This window comes from Crassostrea angulata, chromosome 3, assembly GCF_025612915.1.
Source record: "Crassostrea angulata isolate pt1a10 chromosome 3, ASM2561291v2, whole genome shotgun sequence".
NCBI classification, from domain to species: domain Eukaryota; kingdom Metazoa; phylum Mollusca; class Bivalvia; order Ostreida; family Ostreidae; genus Magallana; species Magallana angulata.
The window spans coordinates 709,151-730,488 of NC_069113.1; the positions used below are offsets into that span (position 1 = coordinate 709,151).

At 34.7% G+C, this 21,338-nt stretch overlaps 1 protein-coding gene across 1 annotated transcript; it reads left to right on the top strand.

Annotated features, from left to right (window-relative positions):
* The first annotated feature begins 1,789 nt into the window (after positions 1 to 1,789).
* On the top strand, positions 1,790 to 18,827 carry LOC128175737 (neuronal acetylcholine receptor subunit beta-3-like). The gene is made up of 6 exons (XM_052841564.1): positions 1,790 to 2,234; positions 15,313 to 15,494; positions 15,593 to 15,637; positions 15,811 to 15,923; positions 16,153 to 16,688; positions 17,439 to 18,827. The coding sequence occupies exons 1-6, from the start codon at positions 2,168 to 2,170 to the stop codon at positions 18,026 to 18,028; spliced, it is 1,533 nt and encodes a 510-aa protein (XP_052697524.1). The 5' UTR covers positions 1,790 to 2,167; the 3' UTR covers positions 18,029 to 18,827.
* Positions 18,828 to 21,338: the final 2,511 nt, after the last annotated feature.

Below are 21,338 nucleotides of genomic sequence, written 5' to 3' on the forward strand. Positions count from 1 at the left end.
TTAAGAAATAAAAATATTGATTATGTGTAATGAGGCTTATAAAATGCTCTATAATTACTCTACCAAAATATATGGCATATTCTGTGTATTTCTAGAGCATAGAAAAAACACAACCGCAAGTTTTCAAAATATAAAAATGAACTCGAAAGATAACAGACAGTAACATATTTGCAAGAATTTCTATCGTTCAAAAACTGAAATATGGTAAACCTAGATACATTGATTAAACAAGCAAAATCGACATGCATTGATAAACACAGAGGGAAAAAAACTATCAATGAAAACAAACAAAACATTTACGAGAACAAGATAAAACCGCCTCCATTTCTCTCGGTTGAATAACGAAACCTTAAATTAGAGCTGTAAATTCACTGCAAAGTTCAACCAGGGGGTTCCCCTCCCCCATAAACAGGGATCAGGAAGGAGAGCCTGACTGCTTTGAATATTTTCCAATGACGCGTGTAATTACAACCAATCAAAGCTGCTTTAAGATAGATCTTACAGTTCGAGAAGCACGCTGTCCATTAAATGTAACCTTACTATTGTCAAAGTAATAAAATCTGCCATTAAGTATATCATCAATATGGCATTGACAGTCCGAAGTTGTATGAGTGTAAGAAATTAAACACAAATTAAATAAATAAAAAACATATATTCTTCTTGTATAGCATTTGAACATTAACTAGGCGATTGTATGTGTAATTGTAATTTTACGCAGCTGTTTGTTCGCCAAAGTAACTGTGGCAATAGTTTCTTAACTATTTTGAGCAGAACTTTTGAATCTGCACATTCCACCTGATATTCTGTCAATAAGATGAGTTGTCCGTAAAGACGAAAGAGTACACCAGACATTTACTGTTGTCTGTTGTAACTGTGATGTCATAGATATGACTAGGCTGTCTGTGATGTCACAGAATCGACTAGACTGTCTGTGATGTCACAGAAGTGACTAGACAATGACCGTTGTCTGTTGTGTCTGTGATGTCACAGAAGAGACTAGACAATGACCGTTGTCTGCTGTGTCTGTGATGTCACAGATATGATTAAACAACAGCTTTTGTCTTTTGTGTCTGTGACGTCACAGACGTGACTAGACAATGGCCGTTGTCTGTTGTGTATGCAAAAAATAGTTTAAATTGACTAACCGATGATCCCCTGAGTTTTTTTATGAATTAACACCGGCCACCTGAGTCTTCTCTGGAGACGGCTATCTCTACTTAATGGGAACTGATTTTAATAATTAATCTCTGTCAAACGATTTCAGCTTCTCTGTAGAGACTACATAAACATATACAAGCGATAGATGGCGGGAAAATACCAAACTTAATCGTTATACACTGATGCTCTAGCTTATATTGATTGATGTACAAGCTTATATCAAACATATTTGTTTATTCATTTAAAAGCTACAACTGATAAAGTAAGGAATTTGGAATTAAAAATCTGGTCAAAGAAAGATTAAGCCGACATAACTGTGAATTAGATATGTAGATTAGTTTTTAAATTTGATTAGCAGTTCTCCCGTTGCTATATTTACTTGTGCGGTTTCGTGTATTTGGTGAAAAATTAAGTTTTAGTCGAGAAGAAAAAAACATTGCTGAAAACAAAACCAAAGGATCAATAGGCAAACACTTAGTCTCCAATAAATGGTTCGAAAATCTATACACTTTTATATAGATCTTATCATAATTACAATTTCTTGTTTATACAAAATTGCAACTTGTCTCTAAAAACAAAATCTGTTTTCAATCCGCCGACCTTTAAGAATCGATGGATTTTGTCAACTGTACCCTAATCGTCGTTTTCTATGGAGCTGTGTGTGTCATTCTATAAGACATCGGGGAAAGGGCTCGTTGTTTAACCAGGAAAGCTGAGGCTACACTTTGTTTCTTTTATTGTATTCCAAGACATCAGGAGGATTAGTGGCTTGATCCCCAAAGTCTGTAATTTCTCGGATTCTCTTTCACACAGGCGCGCACACAGAATCCATGTATCCTATCATACGGCCATCAGGGCTGTAACGCTGGTCATTGATTCGGAGAACGGACGAGAAGGAGGCGGTGAGAGAGAGCGGCCGTACAAGTGACTCGACTCGTCATGGAGAAGACCACGGGGGATATTCGCCGACCCGGAGTCCGCTAAAACCCTGCCCCTAACTCCCGCCAAAATGCTACCCTGGACTTTATTTGTGATGCTATTCCAAATACTGGAGTTGAGTACGGTGCTTGCATCAGGTAAGGCGTTTTACTGCCAAGAATCAGGTAGATACACCTGAGGCCGGTAGACTGGCCAGGTGTTAAACTGTGTTTTATGATACAGATCAGTTTTTTTTAATATAAGCTTCTACTTACATGTAAACCTATAGATAAGTCCACCCCGGGATGTATATGCATGTAGAAATAAATGTTTTATCATGAATTCAGTCGTGATGATAGAGCAAAATTCGGGGTTTTTTTTGCTTCCATTTTTAATAAGATAAAAACGCGTTTTCGATTAAGCCGATTAATTCAGGGCTTATAAATCTCAATGTAACTTCTCTTGTAGTCCGATTTACCAATTCTTATATAAAGCAATGTTTTATTTTTCAAGAAAATTATCCATGAGCATTATACTAGTATCTATTGATGTTTTCTTCCAGTTGTTTTTAATTACGCAGACATTACATATTGATGAAGCAGCAGAACTATTATAGAGCAGAATGCACTGTTTTGTATTACGTTTCTTTACTTTATTGGTAAAACAGCATATATTGCATGAAAGCACAGATGAACGAGAACCGGTAAACAGAAGTTTTTAATAAAGTAAGCAAAACAGCTGTCTACCCAGAGCACGTGAGGACTAAATATTTATATGCCAAAAATCTCGCAAAAGTTTTTTTCCTTAAAAATTTGTCAAAAAGGTCACTTATATATAAAATGTTTCATTAGTGGAGAGTGAGTCAATTGACAGTTTAGACAAACAGTTATATTGTAGACGGATTTGACTGACAGTCGTGCTGTTGTTGACAGCAAATTTAGACATTCAGTGAAAAGTCAAGTTAGACAGTCAGTAATGTTGTAGACCGTCAAGTTAGACAGTCAGTAATGTTGTAGACCGTCAAGTTAGACAGTCAGTAACCTTGTAGACCATCAAGTTAGACAGTCAGTAACGTTGTAGACCATCAAGTTAGACAGTCAGTAACGTTGTAGACCATCAAGTTAGACAGTCAGTAATGTTGTAGACAGTTAAGTCGGACGGTGAATGAAGATGAAGACGATTTTGATTATCAGTCATGCAGTTGAAGAAAGTCAAGTTGGACGGTCAATAATGTTGTAGAAAGTCATCTTAGAGGGTATTTAATAGATAAAATTGGTAGAAAAATCGGGATAATTTTAAGAAATATTGAATATATGCTTGTATATACGTTCGCTGGGATATACATCCGTGGGCAAGGGGTTACCCACGAAAGCCACGTTCATTGGTTCCTAACGAAAAATCATGACAGCCAGCTATGTGAATACATCTATGATTGTGTCCTCTTTTTTTTTATATATATAAAACTTAGTTAGTTATACAACTCAGACAGTCAGTTACGCTGCAATAAGCTTAAATAACTACGTTGTAAAATTCAGCACAATCGGTTATTTTGTGGATAATTTAGCCAGGAAGCTTTTTATATAGAAGAAATTGTAATTTAATGAGTTAATTTTCAAATTTCAAACAAACAAGGATTTATAAAAAGATAAATTATGGCTCGTTGAAGGTTTATTTTTCAATCAATCACATGTTATTGAGGTAAATAAGACGAAACATGGTTAATGATCACGCACTTGTTGTCATTCAAAAACTGTAAAAGTCATATGAAAGCTATAAAAATGGCAAATTTATATCTTTTGATAAAAAAATCAAAATTTCTGTTGAAAAGATTAACAAATACCTTTGGTCAATAGGATGTAAAGGGACTTTTTAGAAATATGGATTGTGCTCTAGGGACGAAACATTTAACGCCAATCTCTTATAGATGTTCCTCACCGGAAGTACAAAAAATAAAACCTGTCAAAAATTATATCGTGTTTGGTGGGAAATCTATATCTTTCAGTCTTCTAAGTCTGTTAGAATTGCCTCTAAGACAGTTTTAATGCGGTATAGAATGTTGTAATCACTTCCTTTTTCATGAAGTAAGGTAATAAATTAATGATACATCCCCCAAAATTATGCTGAAAATTGTGTAAATGTTTGAGTGAGTCACTACAGAGAAATGATCCAGTATCCTCAATAACGTGGCTTTATTACGTCACTTTGATGTCATAAATGTTGTTGATTACAGCGTAGAAATCTGTTCCTTGCGTGCAGAAATGCCAACATCGCACTCTTTTGTAATGGAGGTAATAAAATAGATATTAGACGGATTGCATGCTATAAATAAGTATTTCTATAGTCATTGACGGATTCTATTCTCGAATTACATAAAATATTTATAGTATATTACTTAATACCAAGGTCCTAATTTCTTGTATAATTTTATTGCTTGACCATTTCTGAACGAGTCGTCCGTCTGAGCAGGGCATATTGACACCATCTTCTATATATTCCACATATACAAATTAAATTTCATCTTGAGGTTCAAGGATAAAAAACTACGAAATAGTTAGTATGGTATTGTCATATTGGATTCAAACTCAATTTTCTGCTCAGGTTAGTACTAATGGGGCAAAAGTACAACGCTTAGCTTCTTCGTTTACCATCCATCTACTCGGGATAAATTGAAAGAAAAGGAATACCCGATCTAAATTATTCTTGAAACATGAATAGATGGACATATGGAGCTATTATCAAATCTGAATTAACGACACTTGCGCAAATTTTTTCTTAAGGTGAAATGGGACATCTGTTGATATCAATGTGGGTAAAAGTACATTAAAATCAAAATACTTTCACCGGTTTAGAATTTTCAAATTTTACAATTTTAAGCCAAAAAATACGTTTTACAAATTTTTTGAAAGTTAAAAAAATTAAGAATCCCAGCTGAATTCGAACTCGTGACTCACATATCCGTTGTGAACATTCTTTTTTATCTTTTATTTATAATCATCATCATATACATTAAAAACTTTCTTTTTAAACGTAGTTAGATGACTCTTTCGGAAAAGAAACTATTTATAAATTGATACTTGATTTTATTGTTTATTTCGATAAATTATATGTCGCAACATGGAGATGTCCCATACCACCTTAATGGGGATGTGCCGCCATTGTCTACATTTGGGAATCAAAATGTAAACATTTCTTGAACTGACTTGTTTCTGCACAAAACAGTTATAAAGAGATAAAAATAAAAGCTATGCTACGTACGAGCTTATATATTGAATCACAGAATTTGGACAGTCAGTTATACACAGTCAGTAATACACAGTCAGTTATACACATTAGACAGTCACTTGTACAACCTAAACAGTCAGCAATATAACTTACTGTGGTTTAATCCATATTCGTTGAATACCAATTTTCGTAGATTTCGTCGTTTAGTTGATCCATGAAATTAAATGTTCATCGAAGTGCAATTTTTTTAACATTTTGTATTGATAGGATCATTAACCACGAATTTACGTATCCACGAAACTGTGTTTATCACTTCATCCACGAAAATTGATACCCTTGAATATTAATGAAACCACAGTAGTCAGTTATACAACTTAGACAGTCAGTCATACGCAGTCGGTTATACAACTCCAAAAGTCAGTTATAGATTTTGGACTATCAGCAAAAAGGAATTCATTCTTACAACTCAGGAAGTCAGTTACTTAAATTAGACAGTGAGTTATTCAACTTAGTCAATCAGTTTTACAACTTAGACAGTCATCAGTATAACTTAGACAGTCTGCGATATAACTTAGATAGTTAGCAATATAACTTAGAGAGTCATTTATACAACTTAGACAGTCAGTTGTACAACTTAGACAGTCAGTTGTACAACTTAAACAGTCAATAATTTAACCTAGACAGTCAGCAATATAACTTAGACAGTCAGTTGTACAACTTAGACGGTAAGTTGTATAACTTAGACAGTCAGTTGTTTAACTTAGACAGTCAGCAATATAGATTAAACAGTCAGCAATATAACTTAGCCAGTGAGCAATGTAACTTAGACAGTCAGCAATTCAACTTAGTCATTTATTCAACTTAGACAGTCAGTTTTTTGTTGCAGTTAGCTTTTATGGTTATGTTGTAAACATTCTAGACAGTCGCTAATTTTGTAAGTAAGTTAGCAAGGGATTTTTTTTAAATAAAACACATTATTTTTCAAATATCAAACAAACCTGGCCTCAGGACCATAAAACTTAGACGAGCTCACTTTTGATCTCAGTCTCACTTTTACAAAAGGAATATAATTATACTGGTAGTGGAAAAGTGAGATTGAGATCAAAAGTGAGCTCGTCTAATTTTAATGGCCCCGGGGCCTGGGCTCATAAAAAGAGGTAAAATGTCTAGATTAATGTTTATTTTTCAATTACTCACATGTTAATGAGGTGAATATTCTGTAGAATACATAGTTGTTTTGGTGTTTTGTTAGATTAATGTCGTCAATTTATAGAAAATTTCAACTATAAACGTTGCCGTTTTTTGGTTAGATTAATGTCGTTAATTTATAGAAATTATAAACAGGGCAAAGGCTATATTTAAATCCGATTTTTTTTTTAAAATCATGATATTTTCATTTTTTTGACAGGGGATAGCCCTGATGATTCAACCTTCTAATATTTTAAGACTATGACTGTAATTATGTATCGAAATACTATAGAAACGATGAACTGTAATTATGTATCGAAATACTATAGAAACGATGAACTAATGCCTTTGGTCGATAGGAAGGTTAAGGGGGTTTTAAGAATAATCCATAATATCTAAGGGACGGAATTTTTAGAATTATGGATTGTGCCCTAGGGACGGAACATTCAAAGCAGATCTCTTGAAGACGTTCGATATCGGAAATACAATATTTAAAATATGTCAAAAATTATATCATGTGCTGTGGGAAAACTATATCTTTCAATCTTCTAAGTCTGTTAGAAATGCCTTTAAGACAGTTTGAATGCGGTATAGAATGTTGTAAACACTTCCTTTTTCATGAGGTGAGGTGATAAATTTAATGATACATTGGTGCTTTCTATCACAGAAAAAGTTGATGCTGTGAAAATTTTGTAAATGTTTGAATGAGTCACTCCAGAGAAATGATCCAGTATCCTCAATAACGTGGCTTTATTACGTCACTTTGATGTCATAAATGCTGTTAATTACAGCGTAGAAATTTGTTCCTTGCGTGCAGAAATCCCGATGTAGCACTCTTTTGTAATGGAGGTAATAAAATAGACATTCGACAGATTGCATGCGTAAGTGAAGTATTTTCTGGTCATTTACGCATTCAATTCTTGAATTACATAAAATATTCAAAGTACATTACTTAATACCCCGGTCCTATTTCTTATATAATTATATCGCCTGGCCATTCTTGAAAAGCCTTCAGTCTGCGTAGGGCATATTGACACTTGTCTCTCTATTCCGTATTTTCAAATTAGATTTTAGTTTTAAATAGAAGAATATAAACTAGACGAAAATCGTTAGTATGGTATTGTCATACTGAATTCAAACCCAATTTTCTGCTCAGAAAAGCACTAATGGGGCAAAAGTACAAAATTTACCTTCCGTAACCTCTCTTACCATCTAATTACTCAGAATTGAAAGACAAGGAATTATGATATATAAACCAACGAGTTTAAATCATTTTTTAAAGATACTTAGATAAATATATGGAGCTATTATTGAGTCTAAATAAACGACACAAATTTCAATGCTAAATAAACCATTTGGCTGCTGATTGCATTTCCTTACATAAACAATGTAGCTTATGTTTGGGTGTTTTTTTTAAAGCTAATCATCATTTTATCTTAATGATATACACATAAAGGTAGATAAATAAATCTTTGGATTAACTAGGTTCCGAAAAAAAGCCCCCCCCCCCCCCCCCAAAAAAAAAAATAATAATAATAAGTAAAAGAATTTGGACAAGCATCATATCATTTAACTGTGTAAGCTAACGAGAGCTGAGCGAAAATCAAAGTATTTACATGTATATCACTCACAATAATTGGTTGCTTAATTGTGTTTATTTATTATGATATAAGCACTGCTATTTCAGGGACATTTGTTACAAATCGATGACATTAACTTACATATATGATCGATGATAAGATATAAAACAGACAAAAATAGAAACAGTTTAAACAGTTTATTAGTTCAGCATGAATCAGTGCTTAATGGTCAGCCTTGTTCTAATTGCTCCTTGAAATATTAGTCTGTGTTGCTCATTCAATATATCAAGATTTTTTAAGTGTTTAGGTTTGATTCACTTTATTTGCCGCAAATGACCAATTGAAAGCATATCATTGATTAGTTTGATGTTTCCATTGAGAGCTAAGTTACAATTTCTGTACAAAAATAAAACCAATGGCCTTACGGTGGACTTGCAAATTTACAAGTATACCGTTATATATGCAAAAATTGAATTTTATGTAGCGGAATTATCGTTTGAAACAATAGATTTTGAAAATAACATAACTGGGATTTGATTTCGGTGGAGATGGTTTCTTTGCTTATACATATATTGTTGAATTTCTAAAAATTTCGCATACTGGGAGAGCAAAATATACTTGTTGCGTGGACCCTGAGGTCCACGCAGAAAATATATAAGCGAGGTTAAACCGGATGCTATGGGGAAAATTCAGCCTGCGCATGAGCAAGCCTGGTTCCTGTGCGTAATGGGTAGCTCAGGGAACCAGGCTAGCACACGTTTATCTGAATCGGGATCGGGATTCCGTGCCATATGCACGCGTAAGTTCAAAGGCGCAGTAATTGTAAAGTCGGTAAACAGTACAGAAACAAAGTATTCCTTTTAAAGAAATGATTGGCATGTGATATGAACTATCAGTATTATGAAATAAGTTAATGTTATGCCGAAACTACAACATGCATCAAATAGCATAATTTGCAATGTTTTGTTGTTTTCCGAATACACATGTAACTTAACTTTACTTTTATAGTAGGCGAAGCTAGAGTACTACCCGATTAATTTTTTTCAAGCACTTAAGTATGATTGAATAGTTGTGTCACTGTATAAAAGTTTAAATCTCAAGAAAAATGTATCAAAATACGAAATTATTAATTTACACAAAGCTGTCACTGCATAGTTAACACAGTAGTGCGATTCGTAATGTGTGCGCAAATAGTAGAATTCACTGAATGCCTGATACTATTCATGCAAACTTCAATGATTTCATAGATAGATCTAATTATTTTAGTTAGAAGTATCCTTTAAATTCTGAGATGAAAAGTCAGGGCTATACATACATGTATACTTAATACAACGTACACATTTAGTGGCTAAAAGCAGAGGGCTAGAATCGGTGGAATCTCTGATAATCTTAAAGCGTTCACGTGTTCGTTGGAAACACATGCAAATGGTCCACGTATTGTAGTCCTTTTTTAAAGGACAGCAACTTGTTGTCCTCCATAATTATCTCTCTGAAAACCGACCCGCACCTTCAGCTTGTGAACTCGTGGTTTCAATATTGAATTCCTATTGGTTAAATTTTAAACGCGCCATTTCACGTAACAGATCAGTTTTATTGCTAAAAACGATGCAATAATTTGAAAACGCAACGATACAAAACATTTAGCGTGATCTTTGAATTCCTGCATTTTCCGATACAAGTATCGCGGCCACTGCCCCCTCAAACGGTATTAGAAGATACACTTCTTCAAAGGTTCTCTTTATATTGCCTAACTGTATAACTTAGTCTATGTGATATACATCATGTATCGGCGTTTCTTTATGATTACATAACGATTTTAACCGGTTTTGAGCTTTTATAGAAACTTTGGTTAATTGTCAAACGACCAAACCTCCAAAGTCAAAGTATAAGACGAAGCCATAGGAATTAGTGTCAATCAAAACTAGGCAAGCTGTTTGTGGTTTTTGGTTGTTTTGGTTGTCACCCCCCACCCCCCACCCCTCCCCCCGACTCTAGAACGTCAATGCATTTTTGTTTGCTCAGTTAATATGGATTCCCATGAATTGCGTTGACAACGACACCCCATCCCGCTTGTTCTGTCTTTATAAATGTCACAGGTTCAGACATTTACCGTGAGAAAGACACTGTCTACATTTCAGTGAGTGTGATTTTTTCTTCAGAGACATTGCAGATAATATTTTCAGACGCAAATGAACACAATGTTTCTTAAAATGATTCCTGTACATTCCTATACATTCCCAAAGGCTGAGGATCGTTCTTAATACGTGGAACAGAGACCATTCCCCAGATTATGCAGATGTCATTATTTTGATAATGTATCGTGAAATTCATTTTTTTTACATTGGTATATTGGTTTCTACAACTGGTATAATCTTGTTATCAAAGGTTGACTGTTTTGAGTTCTAGCTTCACGTAGAAAATAAAACTGATCATGAAATGATTAAACTAGGGTTCCTTCATGTATATAAACCACAGGAGTTTTCATCCTCAAATTCAAACGTATATCAGTGTTGCATTATTCGTATGGCGATGGAATAGTTCCTACTTATTGTTTTATGGGGTTTTTTTTACCGTTTTTCAGAGTTCTACGGACCAATTTAGAAAAAATTTTCAATTACAAAATTTGCGCAATGAAATCCCCCGTGGTGAGATTCAAGAAAGATTATGTAATAATGTAAATCCTTAACCATTTTATAGTCTTTTTATCACGTGACATATTAGTAACAGTCATGTGACTTCACTGAAATTGACAACATGATAATTACACGGGTTCTTTGCGATTCATCGCAACTGTGCGCGCTCATCTGCGCGGATTCTGATGATGTATACCATTGAACACAACTTGAATGGCAGAATTGGTTATTGTTTGCAGCGTTCATCATGACGAAAGTTTCCGTCTTTTTAATTAAGCAGACGACATGTCTTTTCAGTGACGTGACGCCGGATCGTCAAGGTGACAGACCGCGCCGATATAACAACATTGATCGGTCTGTGGGATTCTATGGTTTTACGACATACTGTATTGGACATTTCATTATCGAGCCTATAAGACATCGTCTTTCTGAAATGGACCTGTTTCTATAATTTTTTTTCATTTACATTTTGCTTCACATCTCTAAGGCGGCTTTGTGATCAACAATTTTCAAATTAGCCATCAGATCAGAATTTTTAGCTATGTTGTTTTTAGCTATAAACTATTAAATAAACTAAATTTCCGTATATTTTACCTTTTTAAATATTTTATTAATATATTCGATCAGTGCTTACTATCTATTCAAGATATATCACTAGAGTCAGGTACTCTTTACACAGTTGCGCTGAAAAATATAGTTCCATTTATCATCAGCAGATACAACATAATAACAAATGTTTATGATATCAATGTTTATTTTATACGTGAAAGAAAACAAAATTAACGTAAAATAATTTTAAAAATCATATTCCTACGCTATCTGCCTCCTCAGTTTGTTTTTTTTCACGAAAATATATTCTTCGATTGACAATTTTTCACTAATAAATATTGTTTATATGTTATTGTTTATATGTTATTACTTTCATGATTATTGTTCGTTAGTTATCACATAATCTCTTCAATTATTTATTGTGTATGAGTGTGTTTTTCTTTTCCTTTTTCTAATGACAGAATGGTTATGCAGCACCTGCACCATATTTCTGATCGCACTCGTGTAAACTCTATTTAAAGACGTGTGCAATGTTTGCTGTGACGCAAGACTGTTGGCAGTATTTGCTACGGAAGAACTATATTCGCCAGTTTTCTTAACAAGTTCAGTGATTTTAACTTTGATTTTAACAGTGATCGGCAAAGCACAGTATAAAAATTTAAAAGTCGAATATCTTTGATATGGGGTAACCCTTATCTATTCTTGTATAGAGCTCTCCTTTTAAAGGAGACCAATAAAGTAAAAAAAACGCCCATGGCCATCGAGACCTCTTAACGAAATCGTGCACACTTTGATAATTGCAGGAAAGACACCTCGGTGTGGCAATTCGCCCCAAATAACAACTAGTTTTTGTTTGTTTTTGTTTTGGTTTTTTTTGGTTTTTATTTTTATTTATTTTTTTGGGGGGGGGGGGGGGGGGGTAAACATGCTTTACTTAGTCAATGAACAGAACTTGAAACTTAAAAGAATTTTCTTTGATATTTCGAAAAAGGGTCGTATTACGAATATTAAAAAAGGATCATGGAAGTTTAGTTGATTGTAATCTTTATACATGTATACTTTGTTGGAGAACTTCATTACTGTATGAACTTGAATCTACACTTCCATTTATTAAAACAATAAAATGCTTTCTTTGATGATTTATGCGGGACATTGCAGAAAAAAATACATAAGCAGCGTTAGCGGGCTATGTAAATTTTGCAATGATCGCTACCTTCATAACCCGCAGAAATCATCAAAGAAAGCATTTTATTGTTTAAATTAACATCTTTCTTTTAACTAATTTATAATTTTATTATAAAAAGTAAGTAAAGTTCACTAAATTACTGTTAATGTACATAAGTACGTTAGCTAAAAGAAACAGCCAAATCGTCTCCTGTAAGACTTTAAGTCCCCCCCCCCCCCCCCTTCCCATCCTTCCTCGTAAAATCTAACAAAATACAAGTCATCTGAATCTTCTCATCAATATCCGAAACTCGTCATGTCGTGTTCCCTAACACCGACTTCAGAGTCCCATGGAGGCTTTAACTCTTTCTGTTGCGATATGTCACTCAACTGTCACATCTCACACACATGTTGCTATCTAATGTTGGTGCTAATACTGTGGTTTCATTAAGATTCGAGGGTATCAATTTTCGTGGATACAGTGAAAATCTCATTTTCAAGGATTTGTAAATTCGTGGCCAATGACCCCATCAATTCAAAATGTTAATAGAAATTGCATTTCAATGAACATTTAATTTCGTGGATCAACTTAAAAACGAAATCCTTGAAAATTGGTATTCAACGAATATTGATAAAACCACAGTAATCGATTTCCGAAAGAAAGAAACATTATGAAGAGTTTAAGAAAGGAGATTTTGCAAAGATTTTTTACTTCTCTTACATTTCGGAAAATATCAGTTTAATTTGTCAGTTTAACTTGCATGGAAGGCTACCATATCCCTTTGGGGTGTTGACTATTGGACAGGAAACGAATTTATCCACACTCGTTAGGAATTTATTGTACATAGCATTTCAATGAGCTATATACATTAAACAAAATCAAATTCATTCCACACGGATAAAATCTTTGCTAGCATTACCATCTTTGACAGTTGTATATCGACTATCGATAAATCTCCATCTTATCTACGTCATCATTTTGTAAATTTGATTTTGAGCTAAAATTTAATTATTGATTCTTCATTATTTTATTCAGCGAGATCGATGGTTTTAGATATCACAGTTTTTCAGCCAAACAGTGATTTTTTTTTTCTTTTGGATACATGCTGTTGCTTGACTAGTTTCCTCTTATTAAAACTGATTTATTTAAACCTTTGGATGCCACCATGAAATCATTAACAAAAATAAACCTGTCAAAAGAGAACATAGATAAGCGTTGATTGCAGAACGGGATATATATCAACTATAAACACAGCCAGACAGACGGACAAACAACGAACCCTCGCTTCCGACAGACCGCGGTTTACCGTCGAGGTCCGCCTCTTAGTGCTTTGATCTTAAAGTTTAATTAAAAATAATTAGTTTTCTGGTCTCGATATGCCACCCACCATCTTCTTCGTTCACAGGTTGTTTTATATTTCAGTATATTTTATCTTTATTTGTTCAGAAGATATAGAGCATAATGGATTATGAACCATACAACCCCTATCAGTATATACATTCTATAAAACTTTACTATACAGATATACAACTGATGATTTGAATCAGAAAATTTAAACCCCGACACCCCCCCCCCCCCCCACCACCACCACCACACACAAACACAGAGAAGAGAAAAACCATGCAGCATTAAAAAAGTTCAACGTGCCATGAATATAGCCGTAAACAAACAAAAAAAGATAATAAAATCGTGAAATCTAACCGTACACCCACAGAATAAAACCGTGTAATCTAACCGTACACCCACAGAATGACGAAAATAAAGATTCTTACTGATATCTTAATTGCTAATTTCCCCATTGGCCGTGAGTTAATCACGCGAGTTATCAGTAGAAATACGGCAAGGGGTCTGCGTTTCTGCCACGCCCAAAATACACACTTTTTAATCGTATCATTATTTTCTTTCTTTATTTTTCATCAACTTCTTTCTTACTTAAATGTACACAGAAAGTTTTGCAAATTATGACATTTGGAGTTGGGTTGAGACTAAATGGATTCTGATGGGGTTAATAATACACGTGTACATGTTGTATGCATATTTTTCCTTTTAATTTAGATGCCTGCAATCTTTAAATGATACTCAAAATTCTAAATAGAAGGTTACTGCATTGCAATTACGATACAACACCGGGAATAGCTTAAACCGGAAGGATGTAGATTTAATGTTGTAACAAAGTTCATTTTTCATTCAGGGGTACATGTGTATTTGTCTGAGTGTCCGTATGTAATACAACTTAATCTAAACGATAAACCAACGAACCGCCCAGAATCGTCAGAGGCGTGGGGTAGCGGGGCTGGGGGGGGGGGGGGGGGGAGGGGGTTGGCATGTAGCCTAACAGTCTTGCTTGCATCGAAGTTGTTGTTTAAATATCTGCAGGCAAATATTCAATCAGAAGAAACAAAAATAAAGGCCAATCTATCAGATTTTTTTCCAGAAGAAATGTTTGGAATACTTCAATGTGATTTTTTCGTACAATCAAGAATTCACATTGAAGAAGCACCATGAGAATTACTCAATGCAAACTTCTAAGAAAAACAGGTTATATGATATCCAATTTTGTCTTTGAAGAGGAATATTTCCGACTCGCTTTGGGAGCGTTGGGAATTCTTCGCTCCTGTGGAATGGTTATGTACATGGCGGATAGCATCCATCATAATCAACAAGATCCTAAACAGTGACATTGTTTATTTTATTTTGCTGGGAATAACAATCAATGAATCAAAGAGAGACTGATTGTATCGTTCTAGTAAATACTCCATCAATACACGAGCGCCTTGTATGTTTCAGTATTTTTGTTATGTAACTACACGAATATAAGATTTTTTTTTAGCCAAGACCATCTTAACATAATACTGTTAATCGATCAGAATAATTCAATCTTTTATATTCTGTATGTCAGGTGATGAAGGACCCGCCTACTGGAACAAATTTAACGACGTCTCGCGGGACGAGATGACAGAGGAACAGCGCCTCCTATACTTTTTATTGCGGACCTACGATAAATCGTCACGTCCGGTCATCAAGGCATCCACCCCTGTAGTGATCCGTCTGGGAATAACCCTAACTCAGATTCTTGATGTGGTAGTACTTATACTCATCTCCTCTTTCTATTTATATAAAAGCGTTTTTGTCACATATGTTACACCTAATTTTCAAAAATTACTTTTTATTCATTTTAGGATGAGAAAAATCAAATTCTGACCACCAATATTTGGCTCGATCAGGTAAGACTAAGTCGAACAGTCCCTGAAATACCCGTATTCTATCTGCATTTTCAATTAGTTATGGTGACTTTATTACTTTGTAATGTTCTAGGACGTTCAAACTTAAAGTTTGTCATAATTGAACAGAGCGTAAATTTTGCCTAGTATTATAGCCTTTCCCGTCTTTTTTTCAGGAGTGGATGGACGAGAAATTAGTGTGGGACAACATCACGGAGTTTGCGCACATCCAGAAGATGAGGATCCCGTGTGATCTCGTCTGGTTACCCGACATCGTTCTATACAACAGGTGTGTAATAGGTTCAGGTTTCTGACGTCCAAGTCAAATCACGGAGCTCCAATCTCTTCTTGACATTCTTCTTTTCAGCTTGCTTCTCGGACAATTCATAGGGGTTATTTTGATTTTGCCTTTAAGTTTTCATCGGTTATATGCTTCTATATATGCTTATGATATAAATTGATGCATTTCAATAAAACCTTCATGTTTTTATACTCGTGTTTTACATTTATCCTTACAGCGTTGACAGTCACAACAAAGGGTACATGAAGAGCCTGGCTTTCTTGGACAGTAACGGGAACGTTTTCTGGCCTCCAATAGTCAAGTTCCGTAGCTCCTGTAAGATGGACATTACATACTTCCCTTTCGACGACCAAGTGTGCTCGTTAAAACTGGGATCGTGGGCTTATGACGGGTACCAAGTTGACGTCACAAACCGCTCGCTGGATGTCGACACGACTCGGTACGTGGATAATGGCGAGTGGACACTCATAGGCACAAAGGCCGTGCGCAGAGTGGTTCGATATCCGTGCTGTCCGGAGCCTTTTCCGGATGTGACGTTTTACATTCACATACGACGTCGAGTTCTGTATTATGCGTTTAACGTCATCATACCTTGTGCTCTTCTGTCTTCGCTGACGTTGACGGGATTTCTATTGCCGCCGGATTCGGGAGAAAAGGTGACGCTAGGACTAACTGTTCTCCTGGCGTTTTCTGTGTTTATGTTGCTGATAGCAGAAAATATGCCCGCCACTTCCGAGTACATTCCACTCATAGGTGAGAGAGAGAGAGAGAGAGAGAGAGAGAGAGAGAGAGAGAGAGAGAGAGAGAGAGAGAGAGAGATGGAGATGAATATCGGCGAATCAGATGTGTTTTTCACGCCAAAATTGAAAGTGGAAGTAATATATCTGTTACATATGCCGATATTCTAACAATCATTATCATTAAATGCAGATTTACATTTTTACATTTTAAAAAATGAAAATTGCTAATTTTCGATTGATTATCGTGTAACTTTATTTTTCCATTTATTTTTTGCAATATCTGTAATTTATACCACATTCGAGAGTTTTGAAATTTTAGCTATTTGTTTGAAGCAAGCATTCTAAATCTTGCAAGATGTCGCCTATCTGTTTTGTTTGGATTGCCACAATGTTAGATCGTTCCAAGACATTGGTACTTTCAACTTTATTTATTTTGTCTTTCACTACTTGAATTATGTCGTTTGATAGATGGGTTTATATAGTGGAATATTTTGAATTTTGAGAACCTACAAAAATAAAGATCAGGCTTCGACGTCACCAACTTTCCTCAAGTCAATACTCAGCCTCAAATCAGAGGTTTTACCTCAGGTTTATGCACTTTTCTTTAAAGGATTTCAGTTGAGGAAGGAGTAGAGGGATTTGAATATTTTGGTGACGGTGGAGCCTGTACTGTTTTCTTAATATATACGTTTCTGTTGGTAGCATACTAAAGTCAGCATTTGTCCGCTGACCGCTGAATCAAAAAACTGTTTTATTTTGACAGGGATCTACCTGACGGTCATTATGGCGATGAGCGGGATGTCTGTGGTCTTCTCTGTCCTGGTGCTCAACATCCATCACAAGGGCGTCCTCTCCAAGTACCCCCCGCGGATCCTCAAGTGTGTCACGCGGGTCTTCGCTCGAGTCCTTTGTATGAAGGTTCAACTTGACGACACAGCGAACCCCGCCTCTGTTCGCCGAAACACGTACACACCGGTCAACTACACGTGTAAATCCCATGACAACGAGAGCTTGTTGTACAACGATATGCAGCGCCACACTCCCATCCACGTGGACTTACAAGACAGTGACGCCATTGATGACGTCATGAACCAAAACATGCCCCAAAACGTGTCTGGGAAATCTAACTTTGACATGGAGATTCTGAATTATTTCACACAAGTGATGGCTAGCCATGAACAGTCTTTGGTCGAGAAACAAATAATTCACGAATGGCGGGAGATCGCGCGAGTTATGGACAAGGCGTTCTTCTGGTTGTTTCTGCTTGTGACGATATCATCAACCATCGTTATACTAGTGATCAGCCCAATGACAAAGGAAATCAACCTAGACGAAGTCAACCATTCATATTAGGGACATTCGGACTCCTTGTAAACAGTCTCTCTGTACCGTTTGTGTTCTTCCGTACTGAGTCATCTTTGTTTTTGTTTATGCGTATTCCGTTAAAAGAAGTATAACACTTGTCAACAAATGTTTTCTGTGACTTTCTTTGTTTCTCGTCTGGTGGATACTTATTCCTGGTGGAATGTGAATGATTCTGATTCAGTCCAATTAATTGGCTATGGAAGTCTAATTTTTATTTTTTAATGTGTTTATTGAATGTCCGTACAAAGAACCACGTGATCAACAATGTGGACATGTGCTTTCATTTTTTTTTCTTATTTGGCATCATAACGATTTCCTTAATTTGCCTCAGTATGTTTCTGTATAGAACAAACAAAAGTTGTAATTCGATTTTGCATGTTGTGTGCATATTTAACTATTGTATTGTCATAGTTAACATTAGTCATGATAAAATTCAATAAACTCATAAAACAATTAGGATTAGCGGAAAGTCAAAGAAGGATTCATGAATATTCAAGATAAATAGTTCACCAGTGTTAAATTGAATTACGTTATATGTATAATATTTAATTATGAATATCCAACTTTAGAACTTATGAAGAATATTTATTGCAGTTCTAGTATTTCTTCTTTCGATTCACCGCTGCATTTGCATTGTACAAACAATAGATGTCCAAATTTTGAAATAAGGGAAGAGCTTGGGGTTTTGGATGGTTATTTGAAGAGTTTCAATTGCTAGAAAATATATTTAATATTATAAAAGGAGTAAACATGCAGAAGAACAGGGGGGGGGGGGTACTACTAGGGGCTAGATTTAGACCAATAAAAGAGAAAAAAAGAGTTTTAAGACATATCTCAGTCATAAGATAGGTTTGTGAGACGGTCATCTGAATAGAATAAAACAGAAAAACATTAAAAGGAGAATTTTACTACCTGGGGCAAGACCAATAAACGTGAAAAAGGACATTGGTTTAAAATTCAAACTTTTGAGGAGACCCAATGCAAATCGGAAGAGTAAATAGATTTTTTTGTCATTTAAAAGTAAAAGTTCATGCAAGAAATTTCATCAGATTATCTAGAGTGGAGTAGACTCGGCCTGGTGGAGAGGAGAACGGATGTAAAGACACTTGGACTCCATAAATGACGTATATTATAGATAGTTGCTTATAGATGATGATGATGCTTCCGTGGCTGCTCTTGAGGTTTTAGTAATTGATGTCCCCTTAACCCTTCCAACTGACGTTTCTTTAATGATGCCCTTAATCTCGTTAATTGGTATTCAGCTAGTCCCTCGTGGAAAAATAACTCCTGTTTTCTTTTTTATTCCTTAATCAGAGACAATTTTTACTACTCATGCGTTTATGTTTCTTCTACCGACCTTATATAACCTGTTGCATTTACTACATTGCCTTTGGACGCTATCTCTTTTTCAGAGAATACGTGACTTCTACATCCGTACCCTCTTTATATATAGTAACAACTAAATGCATTAAAACAACATCTATTGATTGTTCAGACGTAAATTCATCAGTGCATCGAGTAATACCATGGCCACCAATATAGTTAGATATTTATATTTTAATCTAATTGTCATTGTTTATATGACCATTCTTTTCGTTTTAAGACACCTGAATTTAGCAATAACATCCCACTTCCCGTATAAGATATCAAGTTGGTACAAAGTCAAATATCATTTCAGAGCACAAAACTCATCTCAAAACGAAAACTGAGCAAACAGAAAAAGGCCCTCAGGCAGGTAAATGGTTTCACTACTTGTATTCGCAAAGAAAATTTAAATATATAGTGAAGTGTGTCTTAAGAAATGTTTTAAAATTCAAACAACTAAGAGTTTTTAAAACGGAAGTGATATATCCTATGTTACCATAAGTTATAATTTGATATAAAGATCATACGATTATTTTGTGAAATCAATCCCAGAGCTCATTTTGTCTGCTCTCCAGCTAACTACTCAACAATGTCCTCTAAAATTTCATCTGTCAACCTTACAGAAACTGTTTTATATAACACATTGATTATTGATGCTTTCTTTTTCAAGTCTCCTTCTTCATGAAAATACCTTTTGTTTCTAAAGTTAGATATCAACATTCATAATCGTATTGATATACTAGTATGGTATTGATATGCGTCTTATGTTTTATGCCAAACTTTTACCATATTTATTTAGCAATAACCTCCCTTCCTTGTAAAATGGTATTCAGCTTGTGCAAAATCAAATATAAGAGAATAAAATTCATAAAAATTAGTAAGATTCACAATATAAAAATTCAAAATATAAGCAAAAGGAAAACAATCTCCACGTAAGTATAATGTTTATTTTAACAATTGCAATGAAATGTTTTGTCAAGAAGGATTTTAAATGTTTAAAACACTGAACTATATCTGAAGTATTTAAGATTTCTTATTCTAGTTTTGTGAAACAGAAGAGAGAGATTTTATGTATGATTGTTAAACCTCAGAACTTATGACAACCGTAAGATATCTCTTATGATTCTTTTATAAATGTATATGACTCAACAAATTTCACAAACATTCATAAGCTTTTGACAAATTGGGCATTGTTTATAAAAACACAACAAATTTAAAGAGAATACTTCAAATGACGTCCTTTTTGATCAAGGACAAGGTCAAGTTGATGAGTAAAATTCGTCTCGCACTTAAATGACAATGTTGCTCCTTGAGTTGGTTTTCCCAAGGGTATTCTGTACTTATAATTCGTACAATTACATATGGAGTCTAATATGGTAAGGCAGATCTAAAACGAAAATTGTCTGCTCTCTTGTGCGTTTTATCTTAATTGAAATTCAATTCAACCAAAGAAATATGATGCAATGTTATGACATTATGTTTTAAATAAAAGGAGGTATTTTCCCATATTTTTTTGTGGAAAAGAATTGAAAGATTTTACTTTTTATTTGAGTCACAATTTACAAGTTTTGGCCAAATATTATTTAGTTAATACTAATTTTTAAAAAATGATATCAAATATTCTGGGATACCCTGTACACCAAGCACGGGTTATCTATGATTTATGACAATCAAGTGTCGTTTTATTAAAAATTGTTACACAAGGGTGCATGGTAGAGTGATGAATAACGGAAATGACAATCGTGACAATCAAAAGTCGGTTTAGAATTTTGAATATAAATTGTTTTAGTTAAATTATTTTCATTTAACCTGATTCAACGATGCTTCATCTATGAAATTATGCTGCGTGATTTAGGATGTACATCAATTTTTTTGGTTCTTATTGTGAATTAAACAGTTACAATTTTATTAATTCATTGGGAGCAATTTATAC

What these genes read in the sequence shown, in the direction of transcription:
- LOC128175737 (XM_052841564.1), top strand. Translation starts at nt 2,168, where the DNA reads ATGCTACCCTGGACTTTATTTGTGATGCTATTCCAAATACTGGAGTTG. An exon ending in GAGTACGGTGCTTGCATCAG is followed by an intron (nt 2,235 to 15,312) that starts GTAAGGCGTTTT and finishes TCTGTATGTCAG; the next exon opens with GTGATGAAGGACCCGCCTAC. An exon ending in GACATCGTTCTATACAACAG is followed by an intron (nt 15,924 to 16,152) that starts GTGTGTAATAGG and finishes TTATCCTTACAG; the next exon opens with CGTTGACAGTCACAACAAAG.